Source organism: Hemiscyllium ocellatum, chromosome 4 (genome assembly GCF_020745735.1).
Source record: "Hemiscyllium ocellatum isolate sHemOce1 chromosome 4, sHemOce1.pat.X.cur, whole genome shotgun sequence".
In the NCBI taxonomy this organism is placed as follows: Eukaryota; Metazoa; Chordata; class Chondrichthyes; order Orectolobiformes; family Hemiscylliidae; genus Hemiscyllium; species Hemiscyllium ocellatum.
Window position 1 is genome coordinate 39,005,624 of NC_083404.1, and position 19,884 is coordinate 39,025,507.

The window sequence follows — 19,884 nt, forward strand, 5'->3', positions numbered from 1 at the left end:
TCTTGCTGGCTTGAGCATTGTCCTCATAGGTGGAAGAAGTGCTGGTTTAGAAAGTGCTGCTTAAGGAGCTCTGGTGAGTTGTTGGAGTGCACCTTGTTGATGTTGTACACCGTTGCTAACTTGTGTCAGTGGTGAAGGGTTTGCATTTTGAAATTGTTGGATGGAGTGTCACTCAAGTATACTGCCTTGTCCAGGATGGTGAGGCGCTACTTGAGCATTGTTGGAACTCATCTCGGTACGTGGATAACATTGCATCACACTCCTGATTTATCCCTTCTTAGTGTTAACAGATTGAGAAGTCAGGAGGTAAGTTACTTGAATTCCTAGCCTCTGACCCACTCTTGTAGCCAACATATTTATAAGTTTAGTCGAGTTCAGATTCTGATCAATGATAACCCTGAGGATATTGATAATGGATAATTCTATGAGAAAGTGAGGACTGCAAATGCTGGAGATCAGAGTCGAAGAGTGTGATGCTAGAAAAGCACAGCCGGTCAGACAGCATCCAAGGAGCAGGAGAGTTGACGTTTCGAGCATAAGCTCTTCATCAATAATGAGGGGATGGCGCAAGGATGCTGAGAGATAAATGGGAGGGGGTGGGGCTGGGGGGAGGAAATGTAGTCCATGTAGCTGTGGGAGTCACTGAGTTTGAAGATGTCTGCGTTGAGTCTGTCATCGGAAATGGAGATGAAGAGGTCAAGGAAGGCAAGGGAGGTGTCCGAAATGGTCCAGGTGAACATGAGGTCAGGGTGGAAGGTGTTGGTGAAGTAGATGAACTGTTTAACCTCATCGCGGGAGCATGAGATGGTGCCAATACAGTCATCGATGTAATGGAAGAAAAGGGATGGTGCTGGTGTAGCTCCCGTGAGGAGGTTGAACAGTTCATCAACTTCACCAACACCTTCCACCCTGGCCTCAAGTTCACTTAGACCATCTCGGATACCTCCCTCCCCTTCCTGTACCTCTCCATATCCATTTCCGGTGACAGAATCAAACTCCACTGTCCACTCTGCCAAGGACATGCAAGTCCTGGGCCACTTCCACCACCAAACTCTAGCCACCCAATGCCTGGAGGAAGAACACCTCATTTTCTGCCTTGGGAACCTCCAACCACATAGGATCAATGCATATTTTACCAGTTACTTCATTTCCCCTCCACCCACCTTACCCCAGAGCCACCATTACAACCCAACACCGCCCTCTTGAACTGTCCTACTTGCCCATCTTCCTTCCCACTGATCCACTCCACCCTTCCCTCCGACCTATCATCACCTCCCACCTATCACGTTCCCAGCTACCTTCCCTAACCCCACCCCCTCTCATTTATCTCTCAGCCACCTGGACCACCCCTAATTTCTGATGAAGAGCTTATACTCGAAACGTCAACTCTCCTGCTCTTCGGATGTTGCCTGACTGGCTGTGCTTTTCCAGCACCACGTTCTTCAACAATGGATAATTCTATGTTAATGCTATTGAATGTAAAGGGGCAATAGTTAGATTTTCTCCTGGAGGTGATGGCGATGATATGACATTTGTGTAGAGCAAATGTTACTCACTACTTATCAGCCCAATCTTTAGTATCTGAGGATCACAAACAGTGCTGAACATTGTGCAATCATCAGCAACATCCCCACTACTGACATTATGATGGAAAGAAGGTCATTAATGAAGCGGCTGAAGCTGGTTGAATAGTGATACAGTGATGACCTGAGACTAAGATGATTGATCTCCAACAATGGCAACCAACATCCTATATGTATAATACAAAGAAACTACTGTGGATGCTAGAAATCTGAAACATACACAGAGTGCTGGAGAAGCTCAGCAGGTCTGGCAGCTTCTTTGGGACAGAGAAAGAGAGTTAGTGTTTCAAGTCTGATATGACTCTCCTTCAAAACTTCCAATTTTCAAAGAAGCAGCAAGTCTTGAGTTTCTCCAGTACTTCCTATATTTGCACCGTTCTGCTAGGTATGACTCCAACCAGTGGAGAATTCTCCCCCAGTGGTCCCACCCATCCCCTATTGTTCACAGCTTTGTCGGAGCTCCTTGCTGTCACACTCAGTCAAATGCTGCCCAGCTTACATAACAGTCCACTTCATCTCTAAAGTTCACCTGATAAGCGTACCAATTTGAACAATGTTGTCCTCTGGGACGGGACTGAAACCAAATCCAGAAATGGTGATTTTCGTGCCTCCATACAATGAGCCCTGCTGAGGAGTCACTTCGGTCACTCGCAAGACATACTCGACTGAAGCATTTAGAGATTTGCTGCAGTGAAAGAGAAAAACAAACAAGATAAATCTTAAAAAGCACTAATGTTATCAAAGAGCAACCAAAAGTACAGATGAAACTTTACAGGAAACATTATCATTCAGCCCTCAACTCTACGTCAAATGTAATAACGACACAAAAACATTGAGTTGACAAAGCAGTTACCTATGGAACGCAATGAATTGCTGTGATCTGTAAGTCTTAAATGGCTCTGGATGCAGATTCAACAGCAACTTTCAAAATGGAATTGAGTAAATATTTGAAGGATAAAAAAATTATATGGCTTTGGGAATAGACCAGGGAAGTTGAATTGCCTGGATTGTTCTTTCAAAGTGCTGGCATAGGTAAGATGGGCAAAAAGACTCATTCAGTGCCATGTCACTCTGTGATAGCAATCTCAAATATGATGATTCAGCAAAATAGATTTGGGATCAACTTGCTGAAGAAGCATTATTCATGCAATAGACATGGTCATCATTAGCTGAGCCAGCATTTTTTGTCCATCTCTAGTTGCCCTTAAAAAAAGTGGTGGTGAACTGCCTTCTTGCTGTTGCCCATTTGCTGTTGGTAGCTCCACAAGACTTTGACCCAACAACACTGAGGGAACAGTATTAGATTTCCAAGTCAGGATGGTGAGTGGCTTGAAGGGAAAATTGCAGGTAACGTTTCCTGCTCTTGCATCTGATGCTCTTGTCCTTCTAGATGGTAGTAGTCATGAGGTTGAACGTTGCTCTTTTGGGAGCCTTGGTGAACTTCTGCAGTGCATCTTGTAGATGACACAGACTGCTGCTACTGAGCCAATGTGGAGGGAATGTATGGTTATGGATGTGATGCCAATCAAGCAGGTTGCTTGGTCTTGGATGGTGTCATGTTCCTTGAGTGTTGTTGAAGCTGCAATCATCCTGGCAACTAACAGCTATTCGATCAGTCCTGACTTTTGTTTTGTGAATAGTGGACAGGATTTGGGGACTCGGGATGGGAGTTACATATTGCTGGAATCCCAGCATCTGACCTGTTCTTCTAGTCGCAATATTTATATAGAAGACCAGTTCAGCTTCCAATCAAAGATAACCTCCAGGATATTGATAGTGGAGGATGGTAGTGAGTGATGGTAATGCCAATGAATATCAAAAGGGTGAATTGTTAGATTCTGTCCTGTTGGAGGTGGCCATTGCCTGGCACTCATGTGGTGCAAACTTTACCTTACCACTTGTCAGCCCAAGCTTAGATATTGACTAGGTTTTGCTGCGTTTGGACATGGACTGCTTCATGGTGCTGAACATTGTGCAATTTATGATGGAGAAAGGTCACTACTGAAACTGTTTGGTCTTAGGACACTATCCTGAGGAATAACTGCAGAGATACCCTGCAGCTGAGATGACTCATCTCTAACAACCACAACCATCTTTCTTCATGCTTAGTATGACTCCAATCACCAGGCAGTTTTCCCCTGATCCTCACTGACTCTAGTTTTGTTGATGCTGTTGGATGGCACACACATTCAAATGCTACTTCGATGTCAAAAGCAGTCACCCTCACCTCTGCCCTGGCTATAAATATCTTGGATTCATTTGTAAGTGTTGCTCTGGCTTTGAGTTTTCCCAGAAAAATGCATTAACAATAAGTGGGCAACTTTCAGTTTGATCTCAGACTTTGATTGGATGAACAGGACCAGTGTTTTTTTAACTGACACAAAAGATTTTGCAGAAACTTGCACTGAAAACAATTTGCGCTGAAAATTCTGCTATCTTTTGTACAGCTACACTGATTCGGAGAAACTTGTAAAGAAAAATCAATGCAGTGGAACATAAGCTTCATACCCAACACGAGTTTGTACATAGATACTGTAATTCGCCGGAGGGAGGCTGGGCAGACAACACGTGATGTTGTTGGTCGACCATCGAAGAATTGCACACTCAGAGTTCCCAATAACTACAAAACTATCTTCAGATTTGTTGCCAAAATCCGATCCATAGATTGTCAGATTGGAACCACCTATGAAACAATTTTCATGTAATTAATTCCCTTGTCACACAACAATACGCAAATATCAGTCAATCTGTCTGCTCCATCAGAACAGTATTGCCATACACCAGTAACAATGTATGTTTATATAGAGTCTTTAACATAGGAAAATATGGAAGCATGCAGTAAGGGGTTAGCATAGCACAGGGAGCTATTTCTTAGTGGTGTCAGACTCATGGTACCAAGATCTTTGTGCAGGGCTTCGGAAAAGCCCTTTCCCATGTTTCCTCTCCCCTCACTTCTGGACTTCAGCTCTTTTGTCCATGTTTGGCTGTAATGATGTCTGGAAATGAGTGGCTCCTTTGGAACTCAAGCTGCATGTCAGTGAGCAGGTTATAGCTGAGCAAGTGCTGCTTGATAATTCTGTTCATCAGCCCATCCGTCACTTTATTGATGAGTAGACTGCTGATTGAATTCATCCTGCTGTTCGTGTACTATATATACAAGGATAATGTTCCACATTGTTGAGTGGATGCCAGTGTTGTAACTGTATATTGGAACAGCTTGGTTAGGAGTTAAGACTATTTCTGGAGCACAATACTTCAATATCATTACCAGTATTTTGGCAGGGTCCATAGTTTTGTAATATCTGTTGCCCCTAAATCATGTGAAGTGAGTTGAATTTGCTGAAGATTGCCATCTGTGATTCTGGGGATCTCATGAAGGGGCTGAAGTTGATCATCCACTCAGCACTTCTGGGTGAACATTGATGTAAGTAGGAGCAATTTACTGCAGATTCTGGAATCTGAACTAAAAACAAAAATGCAAAGCTGGAAATCACAGTGGGTCAGGCAGCATCCATGGAGAGTGAGCAAACTAATGTTTCAAATACAGGTTACTCTCCATCACAGCTGATATCATTTCTAGAGGAGGTAGCATCAATGCAATAGGTGGAGGGGTGGAATGCTGGGAGAGAGAAGCTGCTGACAGTGCAGATTCAGTGATCAGAAAATAAGAATGGCAAAACAATGGTATGGCCAACTGCCAAACAGGAAAGAGCAGATAGTCCCATTAGATTGAGGGAGGGAGTCAGAGGACATGGTGACAGAGAGTGTAACATAGAAAGCCAAAAGAAAGGAGTGAGAATCTGAAGGTGTTGAATTCAATATTGAGCAGAGAAGTCTATGAAGTGCTTAGTCTGAAGATGAGATGTTATTCATCCAGTTTGCGCTGTGATTCACTGGAGCATTGCAGCATGCTGAGGATAGGCAAGTGAGCATGCGAGCTATGTTAAAGTGACTGACTGCGGGAAAATCAGGGTCCTGTTTGCACACAGACTGGAGGTACTCCACAAAGCAGGCAGCCAGTCTGCGTTTGTTTTCTCCAATGTAGGGTAGGCCACATTGGGTGCAGTAAATGCAAAAGAATAAATCGGAGGAGGTATAGGTGAAACGCCGCTTCACCTGGAAACACTGTTTAGGCCCTTGGATGGTGAGTAGCGGAGGTGAACGGACAGGTGTTGCACCTTCTGTGGCTACATGGGAAGGTGTCATGGGAGGTGGGTGAGGAATATGTTGATGGCTGAGGAATGGCCTAGGATTTATGGGCGGCACGGTGGCACAGTGGTTAGCACTGCTGCCTCACAGCGCCAGAGACCCGGGTTCAATTCCCGACTCAGGCGACTGACTGTGTGGAGTTTGCACGTTCTCCCCGTGTCTGCGTAGGTTTCCTCCGGGTGCTCCGGTTTCCTCCCACAGTCCAAAGATGTGCGGGTCAGGTGAATTGGCCATGCTAAAATTGCCCGTAGTGTTAGGTAAGGGGTAAATGTAGGGGTATGGGTGGGTTGCGCTTCGGCGGGTCGGTGTGGACTTGTTGGGCCGAAGGGCCTGTTTCCACACTGTAAGTAATCTAATCTAATCTAATGTCCTGGAGGAGCAGTCCCTGTGAAATGCAAATAGGGGAATTGGGGGAAGATACGTTTGGTGGTGGCATCCTGCTGCAGTTGTCTGAAATGGTGGTGATTGAGCCTTTGAATGAGGAGGCTGGTGAGATGAAAAGTGAGGACAAGGAGGACTCAATCAAGCTGCTGTGAGCGATTGAAGGGACAAGGGAAGAAGTATGGGTGATAGGTTGGATGCAGTTGAGGCCCCTATCTATCACAGTAAGCAGGAAACCATGTTGTGGAAGGAGGAAGCAATGTCAGCAGTGCAGTTTTGAAAGATGTCATCATCTGAACAGATACGGTGTGGGTGATTGAACTGGGAGAATGAGATGGAATCATTACAGTACATGGGGTATGAAGAACTTTGAGTGAAGGTAGCCTATGGGAGTCAGTGGCTTTGTAGTGGATGAAAATTGGAGACAAAATGAGCATACTTTTCTTGGTACAAGTGGGAGCATGATGCGGCACCAAAACAGTTGTAGATGCACCGAAGACAGAGTTGTGGGAGGGGACCAGTGTAGGGCCAAAACAAGGATTGTTCCACATGCCTCATAAAGAGGCAGGCATAGCTGGGACCCATGTGCGTGCCCTAGCCACACCTTGGCAGAAGTCAGATGAATCAAAGGAAAAATTGCTCAGTGAAAGAAAAAGGAAGAGGAGACTTGAGGATTATTCAGGCCTCTGGTCGAGGAAGAAGCCGAGAGCTCTCAGACCTGGGGGTAAAGAACTCTGGAAGGATTGGACATCCATTTTTGCAAGTAGCTCTGCTTTACTCTTTGCACTGATGTACTGAACTCTCCCTTAATTGAGGATGGGGATTCTATGGAACTTCTTCCTCCATAGAGTTGTTTAGTTGTCCACCACTATTCACGACTGGATGTGGCAGGACTTCAGGGTATACACGTCCTTGGTCCTTCTTCCTTGACCAGAGGCCTGAATAATCCCCAAGTCTCTTCTGCTTGGCTGAACACAGTTGTGGGATCACTAAGCTCTGTTTATCACTTACTCCTAATGTTGTCAAGTGTGCAAGTAGTCATGTGCTGTACCTTCACCAGGATCAACTAAAGAAACAAAAAAACAAAGTACAGCACAGGAACAGGCCCTTCAGCCCTCCAAGCCTGTGCTGATCATCACACCTTAACTAAACTAAAAAACAGAACTCCTGCCCTTACTCGGTCCATATCCTTCTGTTCCCTCTCTATTAAGAGACATCTGGATGGTTACATGAAATGTCATCAAAGTGCCTGCTTCCACCACCTCTTCTGGCAGTGTGTTCCAGGGTCATATCACTTCCTGTGTGAAAAACCTCCCTCACACATCTCCCTTAAACTTTCTCCCTCCCACCTTGAACCTGTGCCCCCTTGTAATTGAAACTTCAACCTTGGGAAAAAGCCTAACTATCCACCTTATCTATTCCTCTCATAATTTTGTAGACAGGTCCCCTCTCAGCCGCTATCTTTCCAGTGAAATCAATTCTAGTCTTTCTAAGCTTTCCTCATTGTCAATGCCCTCGATACCAGGTAACTTCTCTGCACTCTCTCCAAAGCTTCCACACTACCCTCGTAGTGTGGAAACTGAAACTGCACGCAATATTTCAAATGCAGCCTAACAAGTCTTCTAAACAGCTGCCAACTCATCTCCTCCATGCCCTGGCTGATGAAGGCAAACATGCCATATGCCTTGGCTACTGTTAGGGAACTGTGGACCTGCATGTATGTTAACGTTCCTATGGGTTCAGCCATCTATAGCATAATTCACACCCAAATTTGAGCCTACAAAATGCATCACCTCACATTTGTCATGGATTGAACACCATCTGCCATTTTTGTGCCCAAGTTGCCAATCTATCTATATCTGTTGTATCTTTTCATAATCGCAGCACTATCATCAACTCCACCATCTGCAAACGTATTAATCAGACCACCCACATTTTCCTCCAGATCGTTTATATATACTACAAACAAGAGAAGACCTAAGACTGATCCCTGTGGAACACCACTAGTTACTGGTCTCCATTCTGGAAAAGCACCCTTCTACCACTACTCTTTGTCTTCTATCACCTGGCCAGTTTTAGAACATAGAACAGAACAGCACAGTACAGGCCCTTATGTCCTCAATATTGTGCCGACCTTTTATCCAACTTTAAGATCAAACTAACCTACATACCCTTCATTTTACTATCATCCATGTGCCTATCCAAGAATCTCTTACATGTCCTTAATGTGTCTGACTCTACTACAACTGTAGGCAGTGCAATCCACATATCTACTTCTCTGTGTAAAGAATTGACATCTGTCCTCTAAACCTTCCACCAATGACCTTAAAATTTTTCCTCCTTGTGATAGCCATTTCTGCCCTGGGAAGAGGTCTCTGCCTATTCACTCTATCTAGGCCTCTCATCATCTTGTACACATCTATCAAGTTGCTTCTCACCCTTCTTTGCTCCAGTGAGAAAAGCCTGAGCTCCCTCAACATTTCAACATAAGACATACCCTCCAGTCCAGACAGCAACCTGGTAAATCTCTTCAGCACCCTCTCTAAAGTTCCCACAACCTTCCTCTAATGAGGCAACCAGAACTGAACACAATATTCCAAGTGTGATCTAACCAGGACTCTATAGAGTTGCAGTATAGCCTCATGGCTCTTCAACTCAATCCACCTGTTAATGAAAGCCAACACACCATACGCCTTCTTAACAAGCCTATCAACTTGGGTGGCAACATTATCTGTGGACGTAGGACTCCAAGATCCTCTGTTCCTCCACACTGCCAAGAATCTTGCCTTTAACCCTGTATTCTGCATTCAAATTTGACCTTCCCAAATGAATCACTTCACACTTTTCCAGGTTGAATTCCATCTGCCACTTATGAGTCCAGTTTTGCATCCTGTAAATGTCCCATTGTAACCTACATCAGCCCTCCACACTATCTACCATTCCACCAATCATTGTGTCATTGGTAAACTTACTAATCCACCCTTCCCCTTCCTCATCCAAGACACTTATAAAAATCACAAAGAGCGGAGATCCCTGAACAGATGCCTGCAGAACACCACTGGACACTGAGCTCCAGACTGAATGCTTGCCATCTACTACCACCCTCTGTCTTCTATAGGCCAGCCAAATCTGTATCCAGACAGCCAGATTTCCCAGTATCCCATGCCTCTTTACGTTCTGAATGAGCATACCATGGGGAACCTTATCAAATGCCTTGCTAAAATCTATATACACTACTTCCACAGTTCTACCTTCATCAAGGTGTTATGTCACATCCTCAAAGAATTCAATAATTCTTGTGGCATGACCTACCCCTCACAAAGCTATGTTGACTATCTCTAATCAAACTATGGTTTTCCAAGTAATCATAAATTCCTGGAATTCTCTGTCTCTCAGAATCCACTCCAATAATTTGCCCACCACAGATGCAAGACTGACTGGTCTATAATTCCCAGGATTATCCCTATTCCCTTTCTTGAACAAGGGAATAACATTTGCCATCCTCCAATCAGCTAGCATTACTCCAATGGACACAGTGGACACAAAGATCATCGTCAATGTTGCAGCAGTCTCTTCCCTTGCTTCCTGTAGTAACCTTGAGTATAACCTGTTTGACCCAGGGGACTTATCTATCCTAATGTTTTTCAAAATTTTCAGCTCTCCTCCTTCATAACGTCAACTTGTTTGAGTATATCAGTTTGTTTTATGCTGTCTTCACAAATGTTTAATCCCTCCCAGTAGTGAACACTGAAGCAAAGTATTAATTAAGGACCTCCCCTACCTCCTCCTACTCTAGGCACAAGTTCTCTCCACTAGCCCTGATTGACTCTATTCTTACTCAGGCCATTCTCTTCTTCCTCATGTAAGTGTAGAATGCTTTAGGTTTTCCTTAATCCTACCCATTAAAGCTTTTCCATGCCCCCTTCTAGGTTCCTAAGTTCATTCCTCAGTTCCTCTTTGTAACCTTCTAGAGCCCTGTCTGATCCTTGCCTCCTCAACTTTAAATAGGCTTCCTTCTTCCTCCTGACTAGATGTTCCACATCTCTTGTCACCTAAGATTCCTTCACCCTACCATCCCATCCTTGCCTCAGTAGGACAATCCTATCTGCAACTATCAGCAAGTGCGCTCTAAACAACCTCCACATTTCTGTCCTGCACATCCCTGAGAACATCTGTTCCCAATTTAGGCACCGAGTTCCTGCTTAATAACATTGTAATTCCTCTCCCTCCAATTAAATACTTTCCCACACCGTCTGCTCCTATCCCTCTCCATGAGTATAGTAAAGGTCTGGAAGTTGGGATCAATATCACTGAAGTGCTCTCCCATTGAGAGATCTGAGACTTGACCTGGTTCATTGTCAAGCACCAAATTCAATATGGGCTCCCCTCTAGCTGGCTTTTCTAGATATTTGTCCTTGAGTGGGCCCACACATTCCCTGGCTACCCTCTTTCATCTAATATACACATAAAAAGCCTTGGGATTCTCCTTGACCCTGTTTATTAAAGACATTTCATTGCACCTTTTAGCCTTCCTAATTCCATGTTTAAATTTCTTCCTAATTTCTCTATTCTCCTCATTGACTTCATCAGTTTGTAGCTGTTTAGGCCAATCGTATGCTTCCTTTTTCCATTTGACTAAGCTTACAATTTTACTTCTCAAAAGCACAGCAAGTCAGGCAGCATCGAAGGAGCTGGAGAATCGATGTTTTCGGCAGGACCCTTCATCAGGACCCGGTTGAAGAGCTTCAGGGCAGAGGAGATGGTTGGGAGGGGTTGCAGTGGGAGAGAGATTCACTGAGAGCTTTGCAGAGGGAGGAGGAAAATTTATTCAAAGTGGGCATCATTGGAAAAGGTTTCACAGTATGGTTTGAAGCAACTAGGAGATAGTGATGACTGCAAATGGTGGAGGGTCAGATAAAGGTGTGGCACTGGAAAAAGCACAGCAGGTCAGGCAGCATCCCTGAGTCAATGTTTCGGGCAGGACTCTGATGAAGGTCCTGCCTAAAACATTGACTCTCCTGCTCCTGGGATGCTCTCTGACCTGCTGTGCTTTATCCCGTATCACACCTTTATTGTCTCTGACTTTCAAGTATCTGCAGTCATCAGTATCTCCCAATTTCCCTAGCCATCCATGGTTCCTGAATGCTGCCATTCCTATCCTTCAGTTTTGCAGGGACATGCATGTTCTGCACTTGAATCAACTGGTCTTTAAATGTCTCCCATGTGCTAGAGGTAGATTTGCCCTCAAATAACTGTTCCCAATTCACATTCCCCAGTTTAGATTTAGATTACTTTCAGTTCTAGAGAAATTTGGATGTAATTGTTCTTTGTCCAACTAAACACCCTCACACTAGGGCCACTCTTGTCTTTGTCCATGACTATTCAAAATCTTATAGTCATTAAAGTACTACCTGAGATACTGTCTCATTATAAGGGACGCCTGATGTTGCTTCTGGCATGGCTTCTTACATTCTTCGTTGAACCAAGAGTGACCTTTTGGCTTGATGGTGGAGAAGTGGAGAATATGCTGACTACAACAATCCTGTTTGTGTTTATGTGAAATTCTGCTGTTACTGATGGCCCATAACACCTCATGGATGTCCATGAGGTATTTGTATATGCTAAACATATACAAAATCAGAACCTTCTTGCACCTAGCGAAAAGCTATCCAGGGAAAAAAATAAATTTTAGTCCAGGCTGTGTGTGGTGCAGTGTTAGTGTCCCTACCTCTGGGCAGAATGCCCTGGTTCAAGTCCTTCCTGCTCCAGAGGTGTGTAATAACACATCTCAACAAGTTGGTTAAAAATATCTAACCTTTACTCCAAATTATATCTTGCCAACCTTAAACATTCAAAGGTTCTTAATCTTAATCTTGTTGATGTCTTCATTCAAAGGTTGTTACAATAAACATGTATAGGGCCAAACTATAGATCCTACACAGTTAGGATTAGATCCTACAGTGTGAAACAGGCCCTTCGGCCCAACAAGTCCACACCGACTCTCCGAAAAGTAACCCATCCAGACTCATTTACCTACATTTACCCCTGAATAATAGACCTAAAAAACTATGAACAATTTAGTGTGGCCAACTCACTTGACCTGCCCATCTTTTTGGAAAAGGAGTTAAGGAGAGCCTTAAAATTGAAATTAGATTAGATTACTTACAGTGTGGAAACAGGCCCTTCGGCCCAAAAAGTCCACACCGACCCGCCAAAGCGAAACCCACCCATAACCTTACATTTACCCCTTACCTAACACTACAGGCAATTTAGCATGGCCAATTCACCTGACCCACACATCTTTGGACTGTGGGAGGAAACCGGAGCACCTGGAGGAAACCCACGCAGACACAGGGAGAACGTGCAAACTCCACAGTCAGTTGCCTGAGTTGGGAATTGAATCCGGGTCTCAGGCGCTGTGAGGCAGCAGTGCTAACCACCGTGCCACCGTGCCGCCCACAAATCAATAGGAGTTGGTTGTATCAACATCAAATCAGGGTTGGAGAAGTCTAACTACCTCAAATGAGGTTGCTAGAGACTATCAGTATCACTGACAAAGGAGCAGTACTCTGAAAGGTTGTGATTTCAAATAAACCTGTTGGACTATAACCTGGTGTTGTGTCACTTCCAGTCCATCCCACCCAACATCGGCACCTCCACATCAGAGGCTGAGCAAGAAAATCTTACAGAGCATTTCCACAAGTCCTTTGCATTCAACTGCCTTTTTCCATAAAGCAACTGACAGAAGAAAGGGACATTCTGATATTGGAAAGGATCTTTGGTCTATTCAAATGTTCAGAGCTAACAGGTCACTGTGCATTACTTCCTGAGGAAAATATTCTGCTTTAGCTGATAAGTGATGATCTTACATTTGAGAAGCAGGAAACAGAAATATTCATTCACATTTACAGAAGGCTATCACTGAAAAGCAAGCCTTCATTAAGACAGAGATCAACTACTAATATATAGGATCTTTTGAAGAAGAAATTAGAAATTACTCAGAAAGAAAATGCTGAATTTCAGTCCTCATCATCTAGCTAGTCCAAATATTTGGCTGAGATTAAGATTGGTAGACAGGTGATTCAAAATGTCCTAGTATTGTCCATATTTTTTGTGCAGCCTGCAGATAATGTTATGCAGTTACCCATGCACCACCTCCCCTACAAATCTTGAGTCCAGAGACTTCCATTATTATTAATGATGGGTGAATCACTACATCTTGATGGAGTTCTTGAAACTTTTTTGTCTGAAGAAGAGCAGCCTCATGCTGAAGTGATGGGGAACTGGTACCATTATCAACAGAAAGGAACTTTCTCCTCAGTCCCTCATCTCCGGAACTGTCTACAAGCTGTTCTTTGTTCTTCTTTTCATCTACCCAGATTTCTCCGGGCTCAGTGTTCCACAGATAAGTCATGGAAGGGAGAATTTTAGTTTATTGCCTTCCTCTTCAAGGTGTTGTGATAATTAATACCTTGGACATTTGTCTGTTCAATCGTTTTCTCTCCATTGCTGTTCACTGCTATTACATTCATATCAGCGCAAACATCAAGCCCAGGAACCAGCTGTGGTGAGAAACTGCCATCACATTTCATCAATGCAAACACCTTCCAAAACAAAGATAAAGCAGCACCTAGTCCTATGCATCTCCCAGGAGGGCAACGAATATTGTTGCAGATTAATGTTTCAAGCAAAAGAGACCAGCATGGTGACAAAGATTAAAGCTATATAGTCACAGGATTAACAGTTTGTGGGAAAAATGAACTTGGGGTGAGATGTGAAGTAAAGGGTTAATTATTTCTTTAGTTTAAGAACAGACACTGCACATATATAAGGTGCAATGTCATAGCGATGTGACATGAATCTGGGATCTACTCTGTCGGGTTTCAAAAATGTCCTCTTTTTCTGTCCCTTCTACACATTTATGTGCAAGAAAGCCTATTAATGCTCACTGTACATTTTCCCTGTGGTAACCTAATCAAACTCTTTTATCCTTTTCTTATCTGGGGAAAAGATTCCCGGTACTTCACCAGACTGAAACTGGTATGAAGTTAAAGCAAGGGACAATTCACTTCGGGATGTTTACCACAGATAGAAACTGAAAATTTTAGATTCCTGCACAACAAATGGAGAAACGTAAAAACAGAAAGTACTGGTAATAAACTACAGGTCTTGTTGCATCTGTCATTTGGAAGAGTTCCAAAAAAAGAGAGTCATATTGGACTTGAAACATTGCTGCCAGACCTTGATGAGATTCTCCAGCATTTTCTGTTTTCATCTCACATTTCTGGCATCTGCTGTATTTTGCCAGTAACACCCTGAGAAGAGGCATTCTAGGTATTTTGTTGGCTCTGCTGAGGTAAGAGAGACTCCCCAATTCTGCAATAAGACTGCACTCATTGAATCTTGTTTCTTTCTTCACAGATGCTGCTAAATCTGCTGAGAATTTTAACCATTTTCTATCTTTATATCAAAGTTCCCAACATATGTGATATTTTATTTATTTTAAAAATGTGAAACTTTGACTTACCTGCCACACTGCTTGTTCTTGGAATCACTTCTGAGATTACTGGGATCTTTGCATCAATGTAAATGAAGGAGAAAGGAACTAAGTTGGATATTCCAGCAGCAATCACTGAGATGTTATACATCCCAGGTGGGGCCTGTCAGATGAGCAGAAGTGAATTCATAATTATTTCTCTTTAGTACTTTTCAAAGGGCATTCAAAATATAATAAGTGCTTCAATAATTCTTTCTAAAAGGGTGAATCATTTGAAATAACAACTCGAAGGATCGAACTGAGACTAAAATTTATATCCAGGCTTTGCCTGAGAAAATGAGCCTAGTATGAGCTCATTTTCTTAGATGAATTTTAAACAGCAAGTTCACAATTAGTGCAGTATATGTCATTCAGCACGGTGGCACAGTGGTTAGCACTGCTGCTTCACAGCACCAGAGACCTGGGTTCAATTCCCGCCTCAGGCGACTGTCTGTGTGGAGTTTGCACATTCTCCCTGTGTCTGCGTGGGTTTCCTCCGGGTGCTCCGGTTTCCTCCCACAACCCAAAGATGTGCGGGTCAGGTGAATTGGCCATGCTAAATTGCCCGTAGTGTTAGGTAAGGGGTAAATGTAGCGGTATGGGTGGGTGGCGCTTCGGCGGGTCGGTGTGGACTTGTTGGGCCGAAGGGCCTGTTTCCACACTGTAAGTAATCTAAAAAAAAATGATCATTTGAAAGTCTTTCAGCTTTATAAAAAGCTGCCATACTTCAAGCAGATTCTTCCACTCCCTAATGACAAATGCGTGTTTATTTTAAGCATGCTACATTCTTTACAGACCTTGTGTTGAAGTAGTTAATGGCCAATGGAAAGCTTGTCTGATTTATTATTTACAACTGAATTATTTCTCTTTAGAGTTGTCTCATTTTCTGCCACCCTCAATCACCATTTCAATCATTTATTAATTTCTGAAGCCTTTGTAATTCCAGTTTAGAAATAGGCACTGCAAAGAACACTTTTGCTTTCAAAGAAAATTATCCATGGCATCATTTTTTTTGTAAATGAATTCTGTATTTAACTAATGAAAAAGCAATTCCCAATACATAATTATCTTCAAATTTTACACAGTGACTCTCAATGTCCAACTATCTGTATAAAATTCTGTTATTCGCCATTGGGAAGGAGATGCAAAGCCTTTTAAACTAAAATAAATAGAGATAATTTCTCTGTCAAGATAGCCTTGACATCATTTGAATGCGTTAAATGGTTAATTTTTCACTTGCTCTAATTTCAAGGCTGGTTTATTATATATGAGAATGTAGATTTTGGCACCAACAAGAGATATGAGTAATTTGCTTACTAAAATTCTTCGATAACATTCTGATGTTCATGCTTCCAATTTCAGAAGAGTGCTCCTGGAAGGAGCGTGAATATCAAAGCACCCCCACAGACGAGACACTCTTAAGACTGAACACTTCCAACACTGAATTGCCACCACACGAGACACCTTAAAATCTACTCACCCCTGGAGTTCTGCATTTCATCTTGACAGGACTTTCTGTAAGCTGAAGGCAGGTCTTCCCTCCAATTAAAACCATTGAATTAGGAACAAATCCATAACCAGATATGGTCAGAATTGTCCCTCCTGAAAGTGGACATAAATTACAATTAAGAAGATCAAAAACTTAAAGCAGAAAAACACAAATTAAATGCCTAAAGAGATTCATGTACAAAGAAGAGAAATGGAGATTAGGACAAGATCATTCAGCTCCTCAAGCCAGTTCTATATTCATCTGGCTGACCCACACCTCAACTGTCATTGGCTGTCATTCCTCCAATCCCTCTGTACCCAAAAGAAATCTGTCAATCTCTCTTGAAAACTGCATAACTCCCAGCCTCATAAGCTTTTCAGGAGGAATTGTTCCACATTTCCACAGCCCTTTGTAATGAAATGCTTCCTGACATCTGACTTGAACAATCTGACTCAAATTTTAAGATTGTTTTTTCTGTTCCCTAGCATCCGGTCCTTAGGGAAGTAAAATGGCTTTATTCAGGCACCAAGTCCACATAATTTCATCTGATTGAGAATTTTAAAACTGGATTTAAGGAAGTGTTCAACAAAGTTCCACATAAAAGGCTGGTTGACAAAATTGAGGTTTATGGAATAGAAGGATCAGGACACAATCACATTTTAAAAAGTCTAAGAACTGAAAGTAACAAATCTGGTAAATGGTTTATTTTTTGAATTGGAGAATGGCACATAATGTAATGGCGTCCATTTTGGTTGGACGCAAGGAAAAGGCTCACAGGATGGAGGAGAGTGATCACAAACTGCTTGCAGCATGATGTTTTGATGCAACTTGGCATCAATAATGGAGGGGGATGGGGTGGAGCAATTTTCTTCTTTGACAGTCCCTCAGGATCAAGAATGGATTCCACTCCACTTCAATAGTTTCTGAAGCAGCAGGTAAGTCCAGTACAACTTCCACGGACTTTACCATATGTATTGGTTGAAAGATGGAAAAGATTGTTTAGAGGTTTTGTTTGATGTCTCAACTTCTCCTCTGCATGTTCCCGATTACATCTTTCCAAGTGTTTCTATTCATCTGAGCCTTCTCCATTTCGGTTTGTCACAGGCAAAGGATTCACAGGAGTCAGTGGAAATGGTTCACCTCTTCATGGATGCTTTGAGGACATGTTTCCTGCTGCAGCCAAATTTTGAGTTGGACATTTGCTTTTGGAGTCTGCTGTTGGGCATGTATCGTGAAAGACAGGTTCCACACAGCGGAAGTGCTTGCAAGTCATTAGGACTTCAGTGCTGAGCATGTTGACTTGGGAGCCAATTAGATTAGATTCCCTACAGTATGGGAACAGGTCCTTTGGCCCAATAAGTCTACACTGATCCTCCGAAGAGCAACCCACCCAGACCCATTCCCCTCTGACTAGTGTACCTAACACTATGGGCAATTTAGCATGGCCAATTCACCTAACCTGCACATCTTTGTGACTGTGGGGGGAAACCGGAGCACATGGAGTAAACCCACACAGACACAGGGGGAATGTGCAAACTCCACACAGACTGTTACCTGAGGTGGGAATTGAACCCAGGTCCCTGGTGCTGTGAGGCAGCAGTGCCACTGTGCCACTTACTGCCATTCAATTCCATTCTTTACCATGCCATTTGGAGGATGTTGTGAAAGCATCACTTTCAAAATCGACACTTGAAGGAAATAAGGTTTGAGGGCCATTGGATGGAGTAGGAGAACTGACTGGATTTCTCCATGTTTAGCCATCACGGTCTTAGTGGGAGGAAAAGGGAGGTGGTGATCTGTTGATAATGTCCTGGGGGTGGGGGTTCACTGGTTCAAATACCAATGTGGCAGCTGTGGAATTTAAATATAACGACTAAATCTGGAATGCAAAATGAATCCCAATATGTATAATCATCAACAGTCCTAAAAACCCATCTGGTTCAGCAATGTTCTTCAGGGAAGGAAATCTGCCATTCTTACCCAGTCTGACCTATATATGACTCCAGACCCACAGCAATGTGATTGACTCTTAACTGCCCTCTAAGATCACCCAGGTAGCCACTTAGTTCAAGGATGTTTATGGAATGGCAATAATTGTTGATCCAGCCAGCAATAGCCTCATCCCATGAAGAAAAAAAGAATTGATTCCTCCTCTGTGGTAAATGTGTCTATGATTTACAGCAGGAGTGAGATTCTCTCCTCCATTCAGGTTGGGCTTAAGGTGACATTCTGAATGCAAGCTCAAGCTGGGATTACATTATAACCACAATTTCAAAGATAGGATTTATATGCATTTTAAGAGGCAAGGAATGATTATGGATAATCAGCATGAGTTTTGTGAAGAAAATCATGTCTCCAAAACTTGATCAAGGTTTTTTGAGGAAGTAAGCAAGATGATTGAGGAGGGCAGAGCAGGAGATATTGTTTACTTGGACATTAGTCCAGTCTTTGACAAGGTTTCGCATGATAGACTGATTAGTAAAGTTAGATCACATGGGATTCATGGTGAGCTTGCCAATTGGATACAAATTAGCTTAATAGCAGGAGCTGGAGAGTGATGATGGAGGGTTGTTTATCGGACTGGAGGCCAGTTACCAGCGGTGTTCCACAGGGATCAGTGCTCAGTCCACTTTGTCATTTATGTAAATGATTTAGATAAGAATATAAGAAAGCATGGTTCGGAAATTTGTGGATGACACCAAAATTGCTGGTACATTGGATAGTGAAGAAGGTTATCCAAGATTACAAAGAGACCTCGACAAATGGGATCAGCAGGCTAAAGAATGGCAGATGACGTTTAATTTGGATAAATGCAAGTTTTTGCATTTTTGTAAAGTAAACAATAGCAGGACTTAAACAGTTAAAAGTAGGGCCTTGGATAGTGTTGTCAAACAGAGACACTGAGAAGTTCAGATATATGATTCTTAGAAGTTTGCGTCAAATATAAGTAGGGTGTTGAAGATGGCATTTAGCATGATTGCTTTCATTACTCAGACCTTTGGGTATTGGAGTTGGGATGTTATGTTGAAGTTGTGCAGGCATTATTGAGGCCACTTGTGGAGTACTGTGTTACAGGAAGGATATTATTAAGCTGCAAAGGGTTCAGAGATGGTACTGAGAATGAAGAACTTTGGTCATAAGCACAGGCTGAGACTTTTCTCACTGGAGCTCAGCAGGTTCGGGGTATCCTTAAGGAGGTTTATAAGATAATGAGGGGTATAGATAAGGGTGGGGGATATCAAGACCGGGGCCATTTTTGTACACAGAGAGCGATTCATGTGTGGAATGAACTTTCAAAGAAAATGACAGATGCAGGTCCAGTTACAATGTTTAAAAGACATGTAGATAAGTACCTGAATAAGAAATGTTTGGAGGATATGGGCCAAGTGCAGGTAGGTGTAATTAGATTAGTTTGGGCATGGACTGGTTGGACCGATGTATGACTCCATGACGACGTCTCTAAGACAATGGCTCACAATATTAAAGTGAAATAAAGCTCCTTCACAGAATCCTCTGCAAGTGCAGAGGAAACAAACTGTAAAGGACTTTTATTTTGCTGGTCCTCTTTGAAAATTATTTACTCTCTGTATGCTGTCAACATGTCAGGATCATTAAAAATTAAAAATTAAAGGCCTTAGAAAGCCAACATCCCATACGCAAAACATCTGGCAAAAAGTATTTTAAAT

At 42.8% G+C, this 19,884-nt stretch overlaps 1 protein-coding gene across 1 annotated transcript in view; it reads right to left on the reverse strand.

Annotated features, from left to right (window-relative positions):
- The window catches only part of pkhd1l1.1 (PKHD1 like 1, tandem duplicate 1), a 246,772-nt gene that overhangs the window by 156,408 nt on the left and 70,480 nt on the right, over positions 1-19,884 (reverse strand). The window contains 4 exon segments of the mRNA XM_060823999.1: positions 2,126-2,268; positions 4,092-4,266; positions 14,701-14,833; positions 16,190-16,311. Of these exon segments, the coding sequence (XP_060679982.1) occupies positions 2,126-2,268; positions 4,092-4,266; positions 14,701-14,833; positions 16,190-16,311 (573 nt within the window).